At 42.6% G+C, this 14,568-nt stretch overlaps 2 protein-coding genes across 2 annotated transcripts; one reads left to right on the top strand and one right to left on the bottom strand.

Moving 5' to 3' along the window:
- Positions 1–11,990: 11,990 nt before the first annotated feature.
- Positions 11,991–12,728, top strand: LOC128710852 (uncharacterized). Its single transcript, XM_053805710.1, has 2 exons — positions 11,991–12,152; positions 12,219–12,728. The coding sequence occupies exons 1-2, from the start codon at positions 12,000–12,002 to the stop codon at positions 12,726–12,728; spliced, it is 663 nt and encodes a 220-aa protein (XP_053661685.1). The 5' UTR covers positions 11,991–11,999.
- A 186-nt stretch (positions 12,729–12,914) lies between these two features.
- On the bottom strand, positions 12,915–14,086 carry LOC128711955 (putative nuclease HARBI1). Its single transcript, XM_053806849.1, has 4 exons — positions 13,965–14,086; positions 13,462–13,897; positions 13,246–13,390; positions 12,915–13,183 (listed from the first exon to the last, which is right to left on the bottom strand). Exons 1-4 carry the CDS (start codon positions 14,084–14,086, stop codon positions 12,915–12,917), a joined length of 972 nt encoding a protein of 323 aa, XP_053662824.1.
- Between the last annotated feature and the right edge of the window lie 482 nt (positions 14,087–14,568).

The raw sequence follows: 14,568 nt of genomic DNA, 5'->3' as shown, positions 1-14,568 counted from the left end.
TTAAACAAAGTCATGATGGCTATTAACAATCAGTCATGGGATCCATGTTTGGCGCACTTTCAAGCTTTCTCGAAGGAATTGGGAATAATAGACGGAATAGTTGTTAGAAATCATCGAATAGTTCTTCCAGGTAGTTCACGGCGACAAGCATTACAAATAGCACACAGAGGCCATCTCGATATAGTGAGTATGAAGAGGAACCTCAGAGAAAGATTGTGGTGGCCGTATATGGATCGCGACGTAGAAAACTATGTGCAAGAATTTGAGGGTTGTTCATTAGTTGCGCCTTCGGGATAGGCAGAACCCATGATTAGGAAAAGCGGGCTTGGCAGGGTATTGCTATTGATTTGATTTCTGCAAAAGAATGCGCAACGTTTTTAGTGAAAGTTGACCATTACAGTAGATATATGAGAATTATGGAAATGAGTAACACATCGGCAACAAAAACAATCGAGGCACTAGAATCAGTGTTTAAAGAACAATCGTACCCGGAAACGATTAGAAGTGACAACGGTCCACCATTTTCGAGCGAGGATTTTAAAACATAGTGTAGTCAAATGAATGTGAAATTGATTAATACCATTCCCTATTGGCCCCAAATGAATGAGTTAGTAGAAAGGAACAATCAGGGAATTCTACGAGCATTACGTATTGCCAAAGCCATAAAATCAGACTGGAGGGTGGCAATCAAGGAGCATGAGCACATGTACAACTTAACACCACATACGACAACTGGCAAGGCTCCATTAGAATTACTGACGGGAAGACCAGTAAAGGACCTTCTACCCTCACTAAAGACAGACCCCAGCTGGATTAGAGATGAAAGTACTAAAGATACAGATGCAATACATAAAATGAAAGGAAAAATTTACGCCGATAAGAGACGGGGGTAAGAATGCGGAATTATGAACTAGGAAAGCTGGAACCAAGGTGGTCGCGGGAGATCTATGAAGTAGTAAAAACGAAGGAAATGATACAATAGTAATCAATGACCAAGGAGTGCAGTGCCGGCGACCGGTTGCACACATTAAGAAGATATAAGCAAAAACAATTATACAGAATAGTAAAGGAAAAGGAACGGTAACTACTTCAGGTAATGGAAACAAAAGCAGACCGAAACGAATATGTAAACTTCCTGCGAGGTACCAGAAGATGATTTTTTTAAAATTTGTTTATTGTGAACCCATGAGAGTGGTGTGGTAAGCACGATGAGAACTTGTGAGTGACAGGATGGCTCGAGATTAAAGTGGGAATCGAGGAGCAGACGCGCTTGAGCGGTTGACTAATACAGAATAAAAGAACAGTGAACTCTACACCAAGTTGGAATGTAAAATCTCTGTCGAGTTTGGTTGGTTCGTAAACTACCCATTCACCTTTTTTATCTGTTGGTATAGTGAATACGTGGTGCAATGTTTTTCTGTTCGGATAGTATTTTTTGAAGGGTATCCTGATATCTCTGTTCAATCCTTGTACACAATTGAACTCTTTTGGTTTTTTTTACTTTTCCAAGGACCATTTATTTTAACTTTAACTTTAACAATTTCAAGATACGCCCGATCCCTTTGGCGATCACTCTACTTCTCCTCTCAATTCGTTCTCGCACCTCGCTCTCTCAACTCGCTCGCTCACATCCTTCTCTCACATCCTTCTAGGGATGTGCAAACCGCATAGGGATGTGTAAATGACGAAATGTCATTTGGGTTCTTTTCGTTCCGGATGGGAACGGAACATACTCCCCCCGTTGAGGTCACTCAACATCAAACTAACGGATCATTCTCTAAGGGATGTATTCATTTTCATCGATAGGTAGTACTGATATTTTGTTCACGGCACGTCGATATGTAGCTCCTCCTGTCAACACGTCTCTAGCTCGAACCAATCCATCCTGGCCAGGGTAGACTGCGGTTACTCGACCCAACTTCCAATTCAGCGGTGGAAGATTTCGATCGTGTAGTAGAACCACCATGCCCTTCCGAATATTGGGCATAGCGCGTGTATTCTTCTTTCTAGGTTGCAGAGTATTAAGGTAATCTCGACTCTATGCACGCCAAAAATGCTCACGCATGAGCTGAAGATGTTGCCAACGAGACAAACGGGTGACTTTGACGTTTTCCAAAGAAGGCTCAGCCATAGCGGTTAAGGGTCGTCCAATCAAATAGTGGGCTGGGGTGATTACCATCGGGTCTGCAGCATCGTTCGATACCGTAAACAGTGGGCGGGAGTTCAACACGGCTTCTATTTCTATTAGCACTGTACTCAGCTCTTCGTAAGATAACTTGATGTTGCCGACATTGCGTTTCAGATGAGTTTTGGCAGATTTAACAGCAGCCTCCCAGAGGCCGCCGAACTCTGGAGCATCTGGCAGTATAATATACCACTCGATTTCTCTGGCACTACAAAATTGCTCGATGGCATCGACCGATTGCTGATTTTGAAACTGCTCAAAGAGCTTCTTGAGTTCGTGATTAGCTCCTCGAAAGTTTGTCGCATTATCGGAGTTGAGCTGGTGGACCATTCCACGTCGACCGATGAAACGCATAAGGGAGGCCAGAAACGCATCGGTGCTTAAGTCGGATACAGCCTCTAAATGTACAGCTTTAGTTGTCATGCATACGAACACGCATACATAAGTTTTGGTAACCACTGGACGCCGTGACCCTTGTTTTATAAGAATTGGAACGGCGTAGTCCAACCCTGTGATTGCAAAAGGAGGCGACGGTGTAACTCTGGAGGCTGGTAAATTTCCCATTAACTGGTTGTTGTTGGTTGGGTTTAGTCGGAAACATCTCACACATTTCCGTGTTACGGCTCGAATGGTAGAACGGGCGTGGGTAAGCCAATAACGTTGTCTCATAGCGTTTACCAAGTCAGTTTGCCCAATATGCAGATGCTCCTCATGCATCTGTTTTATCAGCAAACGCACAACAGGATCCTTGTTGGGTAAGATGATTGGATGGCGATTCTCGAATGGAAGTTGTGATTTATCTAAACGACCACCTACACGCAGTAGCCGATTAGAATAGATTGGACGAAGGTTTGCGAGATTCTTGTACAGTTCGTTGTGAATCATTCGCTGGATCTCATCCGCCAAATGAATGTGTTGGATTGCTCGGATGATCGCTTCGGTAGAACGACGCAATTCTCCAACAGATAAATGACGGCATTTTCTACGTTGGTTCAAGGGTGTACGGCAGTTTTCAATGAAGCGTAGTACGTATCCCATAATGAGCTGAATCTTCCTAAAACGACTAAACTTGTAAAAGAATGCAAGAGGCTCAGTACTTACAACCACAGTCGAGATTACATCCTTCAATTCAGGTAATTCGTCATCAGGGATTAGGTTTAGCCGCAATACTTCGAACTCTACTCAGTGCATACTCTCAGGACCATTCCACCATAGGCTGTTACCTTCCAGAGCCTCGGGCATTTGTCCTCGAAAGACGACATCTGCTGGGTTGAACTGGGAAAGAATGTATTTCCATCTGCAGTTACAGTACCTATACCTAAAGTCGCGTTTTCACGTTAGAACTTACTACAGTATATCGCACCAGGATTGAATACTTGAATTGATCCTTGACACTTGCCACTCTTGTGCAGTAGCTTCGTCGACGGGATCATCCCAATCTATCTTCAGTTTCCATAATCGTTGGGTAAGTAGCTTTGCCAAAACAATGACAGGGGATACCAGACCCAGTGGATCGAAGAATTTGGCTATCTCCGAATACATACCGCGTTTTGTAACGCGTTGAAGGTTCGTTGTTGAGGAAATCTCCGGACGGTAAGAGATGATCAGGGTGTCTGCGGTTGGATCCCAACATACTCCCAGCACTTTCATGGACTCCTCTTTCTTCCATTTTCACCAACCTTTCACGGTCCTCCTCTTGTATTTGCTCGAGGAATTCTGGTGAATTTGAGCACCATTTTCGAATAGGGAAGCCTCCTTGCCCTAGAAGTTGCTTTAGTTGACGTTGCGCGACAATCGCATCGTCCACTGAGTCCGCACCCGACAGTACATCGTTCATGTAGGTTTCTTCCTGGACGATTCTCGATGCAATTGGGAACGCGCCACCATCTTCTACTACTAATTGTACTAAACACCTTGTTGCTAAAAATGGTGCAGACGCCGTACCGTAGGTAACGGTACTCAGTTCTAAAACTCGTAACGGTTTCGATGGGTGATCTCTCCAAAAGATTCGCAGGAATCGCTGATCTTCTTTCGTGTGAAATATCTGGCGATACATCTTAGATACGTCTCCAGAAAAGGCTATCTTGTATTTACGGAAACGCAGCATAATGAAATGCAGGTCGTTTTGTACTACGGGATCTACCTGTAGCACGTCGTTCAGGGAAAACTCGGATGGATGTGTCTTTGCGCTAGCATCAAATACCACTCGACATTTAGTACTTGAGCTGGACGGTCGCAACACTGCGTGGTGTGGCAGGTAATAAACCAGTTGGTTTGGTGAATCTAGGGTTTCGTTGATTTCATTGCAATGTTCTAGTACTTCATACTCGTGAATGAATTCCTTATACTGTTCCTGCAGCTCTGGGTTTCGGGCAAAACGTCTCTCCAGCATAAGGAATCGCTTTAGCGCAACTGCTCGGCAATTGTTTAATTGTTCAACGGTGTCCTTAAATGGCAATTGGACAATGAATCTACCAGTCTCGTCACGTCTGTACGACGATAGGAAATGTTCTTCACAAGCCAACTCTTCTTTTGCTAGCTTAGGAACCTCGGGAACCTCCTCAATCTTCCAGAACTGTTGCATCATTCGTTCCAAAGTTTCGATTCGTGGTTAGATTGTAGCGAGGAATGGTTAGATACTTGCGGCTCGGTGATTATTCCAGAAACGATCCAACCAAAATGAGTATTACGCAGCACTGGACGGCTGTTAATCATTACGTTAATCATTCCAGACTTAAAAATGTTGAAAAATAGTTCAGCACCAATCAGCAAATCAATCTTGTCCGGCAGGTAAAAGTTGGGATCTTCTAAGATAATACCATGCGGAATCTTCCAGTGATCGATGTTTATCGGAGATGATGGAATTGTACCTGTGACCTTCGGCGTTTCCAGACACTCCAAGTTGACTTTGAAGCTAGAAACTCTCGATTTAATCCTCAATTGTACCTTCTCTCGAGCCAGAGTACGCAAGGCATTGATACCTGAGATCCGCACATTCGCTGGTGATTTTGTTACTCCAAGGCGGTTGGTGAATTCTTCAGACACAAAAGTCACCTGTGAACCACTGTCCAACAGAACTCGACACTGATGAGGACGATTCTTGAAGTCGAACAATTGTACAACAGCTGTTTGAAGCAGAACCGTTTTAGATGACCGAACAACATTTGAAGAGTATGTGGTGGAAACCGGGTTGGTAATATCACGGTTTATCGTCAGTCTTGACGTTGTCTCAGACGTCGAAGCTGGAGTGGGTGGTAATCTATGAGCGGCTTCTGCTGGTTGAGGCACTAAGGAACTGGAATTTGGGTAAAGTGCGTTTTCGTCGTGGATGATAGTATGGTGTCGTCGTTGGCACTTACGACAATTCACTGTTGATAGACATTCTCGAGCACGATGACCCTTTCGCAGACAATTAAAACAAACTCCAGCGGTTCGAATTCGTTCAATTTTCTGAAATGTTGTCAGATTATTGAGTTCAGTGCAATAGTGATTGCGATGCGAACCACTGCAAATTTCACATAACTGCGGAGTTGTAGTGGCCGCTGCATGGCTTTTCTGTGATAGCTTCCCTTGCGTGGTGTTCTGTGGCGCACGAGGGTTAGGCTGTGGCTTACCATTAGTTGTAACCGGAAATGCTGTTTCACAATACTCCAAGATTCCACACCGAGTTTTTAAGAACTCTATGTGTTACGGCCAACTGAAATTTGAACTGACATTAGACGTGACAGTTGTGTTTTGTTAGCTGGGTATTTGGGAACGGTCAATAGGAGAGTGTAGGAGAGTTCAGTGCGAAATAGACAGAGCAAGGAAGCGGCAGCTAGGCTCCAGGAACTGGACTAATTTTTGAATTTATCATAACATTTTTCCTCTTTTCTGTTATCACCTGTTTATACATATTAGTGGCAAAATAAATTACAAGAATTTCCTAATCCATGGTGCAACACTATGGTTTGTTTATACTTGGGTAATACGGTTTTCTTCTGTGAGGCTTCCCAAGCTTTACGGGTAGATTTGTCGAGTGCTGACACTAACAAACGCCCAATCATGAGGTCTGAAATTCCTAGAAGCTCTTGTCCTTGATATTTCAAACTCTCCACATGACGTGACGTTTCTTGGACTAAGTTGCGTAACTCGATGTGAGTTTCTGATGTCATCTTCTTCAGGGAGAATAAACCACGAATATGGTTTCCGATGATGATTCGTTTGTTCTCATATCTCCCGGTTAATATGTTCCATGCCTGCTCGTAGTTGCCCTCGTTAATCCCTTTTGCATCTAATATTCCAGTCGCTTCTGCGATGTGTGCCTCATCCAAATGATACAGCTTTACGGCCTCACTGTCTCCAGAATTGGCCATCAAATCTTGGAAAATCGCTTTGAACTTAGGCCATGCTGTATAAGTGCCGTCGAAGGTCGGGATCGGAACCTTCAACGGTTTTTGCTGGATTAATATCTGTGGTTGCATGGGTGGTTTCTCTTCCTTCGTGGCTATTGTTAATTTCAATTCGTCAATCTTCGTTAGTGTTGCGTTGTTTAGTTCTTCGAAATCAATGTATTACTTTTCTTGCTCTTCCATCGCATCGTCACTAGTTATTCCGATTATATTCATATGGAGACGATTGTAGTCATTTTCAATCGACGTTGCGGTTTTCTCAAACACGTTGAATTGGGACAGAGTAACATGCTGTGTCTCTGTAAGCGTTCTGTGCAAGCGCAAAAGTTTGCTTTTGACACGAATTGACCGATCGATGCGCACCGATTGATGACCGATTGATGAATTGTTGACGAATTGCCTTTGACAGCTCTTCTGGTTTGGTAGCCATTTTGTCCTTATTTGCGTTTTTCTGCGAACGCGTTTCTGGTCCCCTGCAAAAACGACACTTCTCAAATGCTCACAAACCAGGCACACCGCACTCACACGATGAAACTTGTAGCGCAAGATGCACACAGCTAACAGTTACTGGAACGTGTCCTTTTGCGAGATTTCTAGGAACAAGAATCGATCTGCGCACAAACACAAGTCACTCACACACGCACGGATTACGGGAACCTCAATCACACTTATACTCGATTGCAGTATGAGTCTGATGATTTCTGGGAACACTAACGTTCTTTGTACACACACTCTCAAACGATCGGCGGTAGTCGCGATCACACAAATCACGACCACATGCAGCAACACACAAACACACGAGTAGTAGATGGCAAATTGGTTCTTTTTCAAATGATTTGGGCACAACGCGCACAGACGCTGGTTCGCGGGAAATGTTCTTATAGTATACGTGTGCTCACACAACCCACGCGGACTATGGTTATCGGGATATTAAGTGGTCTGAGCGGTCACGTACACACACACGCACAGACACTCTTGTGTGCGAACCGTTCTTAGCATAAAACACGTGGTTTCATACAACGCACAGGGAACATTCGCAGGAAACTATCCTTTTTAGTGACACGAACGGTCACACAACGCACGCGGGTGGTGGTTGTTGGGAACTTCTTTTCACTTATGACCCGGGCGGTCATATAACACTAGTGAAAAGTCATACAACGCACTCGGTCGGTGATTGTGAGGGAACACTTTTCTTGCGGCGCTGGTGATCACACAACGCACGCGAGCGGTGGTTGTTGGATCACTTTTTAAGGACACGGACGGTCACACAACGCACATGGACTGATATTATGAGGAGACACTTCTAGTGACGCGGGCGGTCACACAACGCACACGGGCGGTGGTTGTTGCGGAAACTAATTTCTTCGATTGACGCTGGTGGTCACACACTGACAAACGCACGCGGGCGGTGTACTTTTCGAAGAACCATTTATTTTAACTTTAAATTTAACAATTTCAAGTTATGTCCGTTCCCTTTGGCGTTCACTCTACTTCTCCTCTCAATTCGTTCTCGCACCTCGCTCTCTCAACTCGCTCGCTCACATCCTTCTCTCACATCCTTCTAGCACACCGTATAGGGATGTGTAAATGACGAAATCTCATTTGGGTTCTTTTCGTTCCGGATGGCTACAATCTCCAAATGTAATTGTTCCTTTTTTATAACTTAATTCAGCTTTGTTTTCTGTCATAAACTGTGTTCCTATGAGTCCGTTAAAAAATTAGTGAAATATTATTTCGAAATATATTCGATAAAATTCGTAATTTCCATTAAATTACCATTAAATTTGTTTAAATTTATAATTTCCACATGTCGAATTTGTTTGGAATTCGTCAAAATACCTGGTTCGATAAGGTTTTTGTTCGCTACTTACATACGGAAGTTAATCGTATTTTTTCCTACGGTTTAAGGTTTTGTGTTTGTGTTCTTTACCTGTTAAAAATTTACTTCATTGGTTTCGGTTTCATGGTTGTTTTCATCCGGTTCTGATTCTGACTCGGATGATTCTATTTCGTTGCTGAAGGTGTTGAGCAGAGAAAAAGGTAAAAATATTCTCGAGCGTTGTAACACTTTTCTTATCACTACACTACATTCGTGATCGTGTAGGTGATCGGTCTCGAATCCTCGTGTTAATTCGATGCTAGAGTGCGGGGGATCCTCTACTCCTCGGCGGACGGTAATCCTTTTGTGCTCTGGATGCTTTTCGCGGGATGTCTTGGACGATATGTGTTAGTTTTCACCTCTCCACTTTTAGCAACTAAGCATTTCACTTAACTCACCGGATGGCAGCGCCAATTTTAAGTACGACGCCACGTTCGAGTATAAAAAAAACATGTCTTTATTGATCCGAAGCTACCTCTGAAATAAAACTCCTAATTGGTCTTGGCCGGCTGGCTGGCTGGCTTGCTGGCTTGTTGATTAGCTGCTGACGCTTCGTGCTCGTGCTGGTTAGCTGCTGACGCTGACGTGTACACGCGCCGAGTCGTATTGCTGTTGCCATGCGCATTGGCATATGAACGTGGCCATGTGGTGGTTTCTCATGGCACGTAACTATATACAAAAGCAAGTTCTGGCGTTACCCCGGCCATGGCTATCGCCATCATTATCTGAAAACTATTTGGACTTATATTCAATCCTAAAGACATTCTAGTAAACTGGAAGTGTCCAGAAGGGGTTGAGAATGCTGTAAACATGCGTGAGTTTTTGCGAGTGTATCTGATGAAAGCCTGACATTAAGTCTAAAGTACTAAAGTACTTGGCACTTCCTAATTGCCAAGCATAGTGCCAGTATAGTGTCAATCCGTGGAATTGGAAATTTGTCTGGTTGGATTTTCTTATTCAGTTGTCGAAAATCTACGACCTACGAAATCGAAATCGACGAAAATCTATGATCTAATCTCCATTTTTTATTATCGTCATCCGATTTCTTTGGTACCAAAAGGATCGGTGAGTTGTATGATGGTACAGAATATTCTATTATGTCATTTTGTAACAACTTTTGGACTTGATTGTTTATCTCTTCGGTTTGAGAATGAATCTGTTTGTAATTAGGTATATAGGATGGAATATTATCTTTTAGTGTTGTGTCCTGACTGTAAAAATTATTTCCAAAATTATTTGCTTTACCTGTTAATCTTGTTCGTAGAAATCTTACTAGCATCTGTTCTTGTTCGGTTGGTATAGAATCTTTCACTAGCTGTGCTGAATCATTAATATTATTTAATTTGTCAGCTTCTCCATTGTATACTTGTACCAGTGCCGTAGCTGTTTTCATATCCCAAGAAGTGGCTGATCTAACGGTGGGCGGAGTAGGCGGCCGCCTAGGGCCCCACCGTGCAAGGGGCCCCGGAAAAAAACTGTTCTGCAGAACAAACCGAAAATGTAACATCGGACTGTGAAAATAATTATGTTGCAGAAGGTAAGAACTTATATATTAGGAAAACAGATTATTTTCTACCTTTCTTCGCTGTGAATCTGAATTACACCCACAAATAATCATTTGTTTGAAACAGATGAAGTATGCAGAAGCGGTGGTGTTCCGATTAATGTGTAGCCAATGTATGTTTCAGGGTTTTGTAGGCTAGCATATAATTATTTGGTACGGATATAAGCACTGTGTAACATGGAATTAGTTTAACTTCAAATTCGCGGTATAATCACTGAACGCATCCGGGAGGGCAGTTCTTACTCGTGGGCAGTTGATCACAGACTGGCTGATGTGTGTGTGCAGAACTGCTTTGCACAGGAACGTGTGTGTGCTGTTTTACTGAATACAATCCCGTGCATTGTCTTCAGCGCAACTGCTTTCGCTGACGACTTGCAGGATGGGGAACTGAATTCAAGGAATTGCTGCTCGGATGGCTATTGATGCGCTGGTGAATTTCCTTCGAAGACGCTGTGTTGTTGCTGTTGACTCTGATGCCGTGTGTGGTAGTTGTTGTGGTAGTGTTTGTGGTCGGTTCGCCATAGTACTCTCCCCTATGTTTTTAAGAACCGGACTGGGATTCTCACGTGACGTCCTGATGATGTTGTGGTACGAGTTGTACGAGGTTCCGATGATGGATAAGGATGAATTTGTTGTTGTTCATTATGTACAAATGCTGCTTTTAGACGGTCGATAGAGATGGATGACTTTTTACCGTTGATGTCTATTATGAAGTATTTCTTTTTTCGCCTTATGACGCGGTAGGGTCCGTCGTAGGATGGAGTGGTTTAATTGCTCCAGTTCGAATAAAGACATGTGTGCAGGATTCCAATGTTTTCTGAACAAACGGTCGCTGTGTGGAATGATGACAGGTGGAAGTTGGTTTTAGCTTTGCCATTGTTTTTTTCAGGTTTTCAACGAAATCTGTTGTAGGCTTGGTGCTGGAGTTTTCGTTGGTGGCAAAGAATTCCCTTGGTAGTCTAAGCGATGTACCGTAGGTTAGTTCAGCTACCGATGCTCCTATGTCTTCTTTACATGAAGTGCGCATTCCGAGTAGCACGATCATAATGCTGATTTCCAACTGGAGGTGTTGTGGCATTTCAAAGCGGTTTTTAGCTGACGATGCATGCGTTCTACATGTCCATTGGCTTGAGGATGCTAAGGTGTAGTACGCAAATGGTTAATGCCGAGAAGATTAAGTAGCTCTCTGAAGAGTTCGGATTCGAACTGTCTGCCTAAGTCGGTTGTTACATTGCTTGGTACGCCAAATCTGGCGATCCAACCGTTGATAAATGCTTTCGCTACTGTTTCGGCAGTGATGTTTGGAATTGGCATAACCTCGGGCCATCGGGTGAATTTGTCTATTATGGTGAGACAATATTGATTCCCTTCAGATGGTGGCATAGGTCCAATAATAGGCCTGATTATCACATACAAATTGACAAGACAAGTAGTCAAAAATGGAAGATTCGAATTATGACAGCCGTTTGTGTTGTCTGTTGGAAAAACAAAATTTAACGAAACACAAACTCACAAACCCACTGTCAAGAATTTGTATTCTTTAACACAAACGGAGACTCGTATTTGTCAAACTGTTTTCCGTCACCTATTCGCAACGGAAAGGCGCCAAACTCACTCGGTCCTGTGCGTTTCCAGTTCGTTTTCTTGTGCAGTTCCAACCAAAATGTGAGTATTTTACTTCAGAATGGATCTGAAGGAAGTAATGAAGTGTTTTTATACAATATATATGTTTTTATATATATAAATATATAACTGTACTGGTTGCTAGTGCGAAACGGCAGTTGGTGTTTTAAAACTTAGCTGTGAATGTTGTGGCCGCATGGCCATGTACATCCAATCCTATTCCAACAGCAACAGCAGTCAACCAACATCAGCGGAATGCATCTTGCAATTGCTTTGCGAGATCGGAACAGTATAGTTCAATGAACCCTTATGTACATACAATTTTACAGGGACAACAAAGAAATACGTACATCCAGGATGCAATACCATAAAATGGTAGAACTTTTGGAGGGTGTTCCGGACATCGCTAGGGCCATGTTCAAGGGAGACCAAACTAAATTCTGGGAAGATATGGCCGAGCATCTTAATGCTCTTGGACCGCCGATTAGATCGGGCGCAACGTGGAAACGGGTAAGCTTAACAGTGCAAAAAAAAAATATTATATTTTGCTTTTAACATTCTTTTTCTGTTTTAAAGGTATGGTTCGACTATAAGTGCGCGGTAAAAAAGAAGCTGCGTGCAAATAAAGCGTCGTTGTTGGCGACAGGTGGCGGCAAATTCCAAGAGAAACCGCTAAACGACGTAGAAGAGAGAGTAGCCAACCTTACCAATCTCAATGCAACTGTAGAAGGCAACTCGGCCCGTTCATTTGGCATAATACCAGCCCCCAGCATCGACCAAGCCTTCGATAACAGTAGCGAGCAACAACAAACGAACACCGAGGAACAACCCGAGGAGCAGATCGCGACAGTGCCCCAAGCTAAAAAAAGACGCATCAAGCGTAAAAATACGGAAGAAGTGCTGCGTCAAAATCAGGAGCTACTTAACCTGATAAAAATCCAAATAGAGGTGCAGAAAGAATCAACGGTAGCATTGAAAGAAGCTACTATAGCTTCTAAGGCTCAAATTGAGGCACAACAACAATCAACGGCAGCATTAAAAGAAGCGACTAAAGCTTTTAACGCGGCGCTAGCAAACAGGGACTAACATATATGCACATGAATTAGTCCATAGATGTATTATACATTAGTGATTTAGAATTATGATTTCATGAATATCTTATTAATTGAACTGAAAAACTGAATTGAACTGAACTGTGAATTACGCAACTATTGTGATATCGATAATAAAATATCCAGATACTCTAAAGAATACTTATTGTTTTTGTTCAATTTACTCACTAGGTCCATCTAAGTTATGCGCAATGCACATGTTGTGTAAAGCACAACACACGTTTGTGATTTGAGCTGCTTTTATCGGTGTGTAGTGCAGCTGTCGAGCACCTAACAAGCATCGAAATCTGTTTTTCAGTAAGCCGATTATACGCTCCACTATTTCCCTGCCCATTGCATGATTTTTATTGAAGGCAGCCTCTGGTGTGTCTGGAGCCGGGTTACGTTTTGGTGTAACTAACCATGGCTTTGATGGGTAAGCAGCATCGACTATAAAGTAAATATACGATATAAACATTGTCAAATACGGTGGTATTGCTGTTGTATTTTACCTAATACTTTAAACCCATCTTCTCCACGGTGATGTTTTTCAGCGAAAAAGTCATCTATTCCGCACACACTCCAAACATGCGAGTCGTGATTGGCTCCGGCGTATTTGGCATTGACGTACCGAATTTTCATCAGATGGTCGCAAATCTTCAAATCAAAATGCACAAAAATGTCACTGAAGTATGAATAAGAAGGGTCAAAACGTTTGCTTTACTTACAATCGTCACGTTTAAGCTGTAAAAGCCCTTACGGTTGAAATGTTGATCCCTACTGTCCACTGGTGCAATAATTTTGATGTGTGTACCATCGACACACATCACAACACCAGGGATGCCACTTTTGGAGAAAAAGTATCGTCTTACATCTTGCTGCTCGTTTGGTTCCATTTGCAAAGAAATATATTTGGGAGCCAAAGTTTCTTCCAAAATTGTCAAACATTTAGCAAATGCAACGGAGAATGTTGGCTGAGCAATAGCTAAATTAAAATCTTTTCCAGTTCCATTTTGGTAGCTACCCTCTGCTAGAAACCGCAGCGTAGCAGCCAACATTTCCTTTGGGGTAAGCCCTTTTGCCCTTACCGGCGGAAACTTTGGCTCAATCTCATTGAGAATATCGAGGAAGATCTCCTTCGACACACGAAAATTCTTCTTAAATCTGAAAAGAATAACCACGAGAACATATCAAAAATGTTTTCCACTAAAACTTCACAGGCTAAACTCACGCTTGACTGGAAAGTTCCAAAGGGTCGAAAATACTACGAAGGAATCGGCGTTGTTTCGCCAGATCTTCCGTTCTTTCATCGTCACTACTATCATCGTCGCTTACATAGTACGAGAAAATCATATTGATTATCTTAAAATCAGCTACAAGACAAAACAACTCCACAACAATCACAGTTGTTTACACTTTTGGTTTTGTTTTTGTTGGTTTCATCACTTTGACAGATTGATTTTGAAGTTTTAACGAAAAAAATAACTCAACGAATCTTGCCTGTCACAAGAATGATTTCATAATGCAAATTTTTTTTCCGTTTGTGTTGATAAGCTTGTCTTGAGACTTTTCCGTTTGTAAGAGATAATCAAGCCTAATATCCATGTGGATGTGTGCGAATCTGTTGTCTGGCACGGTTATGTGTTCGATCGGTGTTCTGTTATGACGAATTATCTTCGATTTTTGGCATGGAATACAGTGCATTACAACATGTTTGCAATCACGCCGTATCGCTGGCCACACGTATGAGTCGGATACGAGTTTTGTTGTCGATCGAATGCCAGGATGAGATGTGCCATGGAACTTTGATATGATCTGCTTGCGAAACTCTTTTG

This window comes from Anopheles marshallii, chromosome X (genome assembly GCF_943734725.1).
Source record: "Anopheles marshallii chromosome X, idAnoMarsDA_429_01, whole genome shotgun sequence".
NCBI lineage: Eukaryota > Metazoa > Arthropoda > Insecta > Diptera > Culicidae > Anopheles > Anopheles marshallii.
The sequence above is the reverse complement of the archived record's forward strand: the minus strand, read 5'-3'. Positions and strand labels throughout refer to the sequence as shown.

What these genes read in the sequence shown, in the direction of transcription:
- LOC128710852 (XM_053805710.1), top strand. Translation starts at nt 12,000, where the DNA reads ATGCAATACCATAAAATGGTAGAACTTTTGGAGGGTGTTCCGGACATC. An exon ending in CGGGCGCAACGTGGAAACGG is followed by an intron (nt 12,153 to 12,218) that starts GTAAGCTTAACA and finishes TCTGTTTTAAAG; the next exon opens with GTATGGTTCGACTATAAGTG.
- LOC128711955 (XM_053806849.1), bottom strand. Translation starts at nt 14,086, where the DNA reads ATGATTTTCTCGTACTATGTAAGCGACGATGATAGTAGTGACGATGAA. An exon ending in TTGGAACTTTCCAGTCAAGC is followed by an intron (nt 13,898 to 13,964) that starts GTGAGTTTAGCC and finishes TATTCTTTTCAG; the next exon opens with ATTTAAGAAGAATTTTCGTG. An exon ending in AGATGGGTTTAAAGTATTAG is followed by an intron (nt 13,184 to 13,245) that starts GTAAAATACAAC and finishes TTTACTTTATAG; the next exon opens with TCGATGCTGCTTACCCATCA.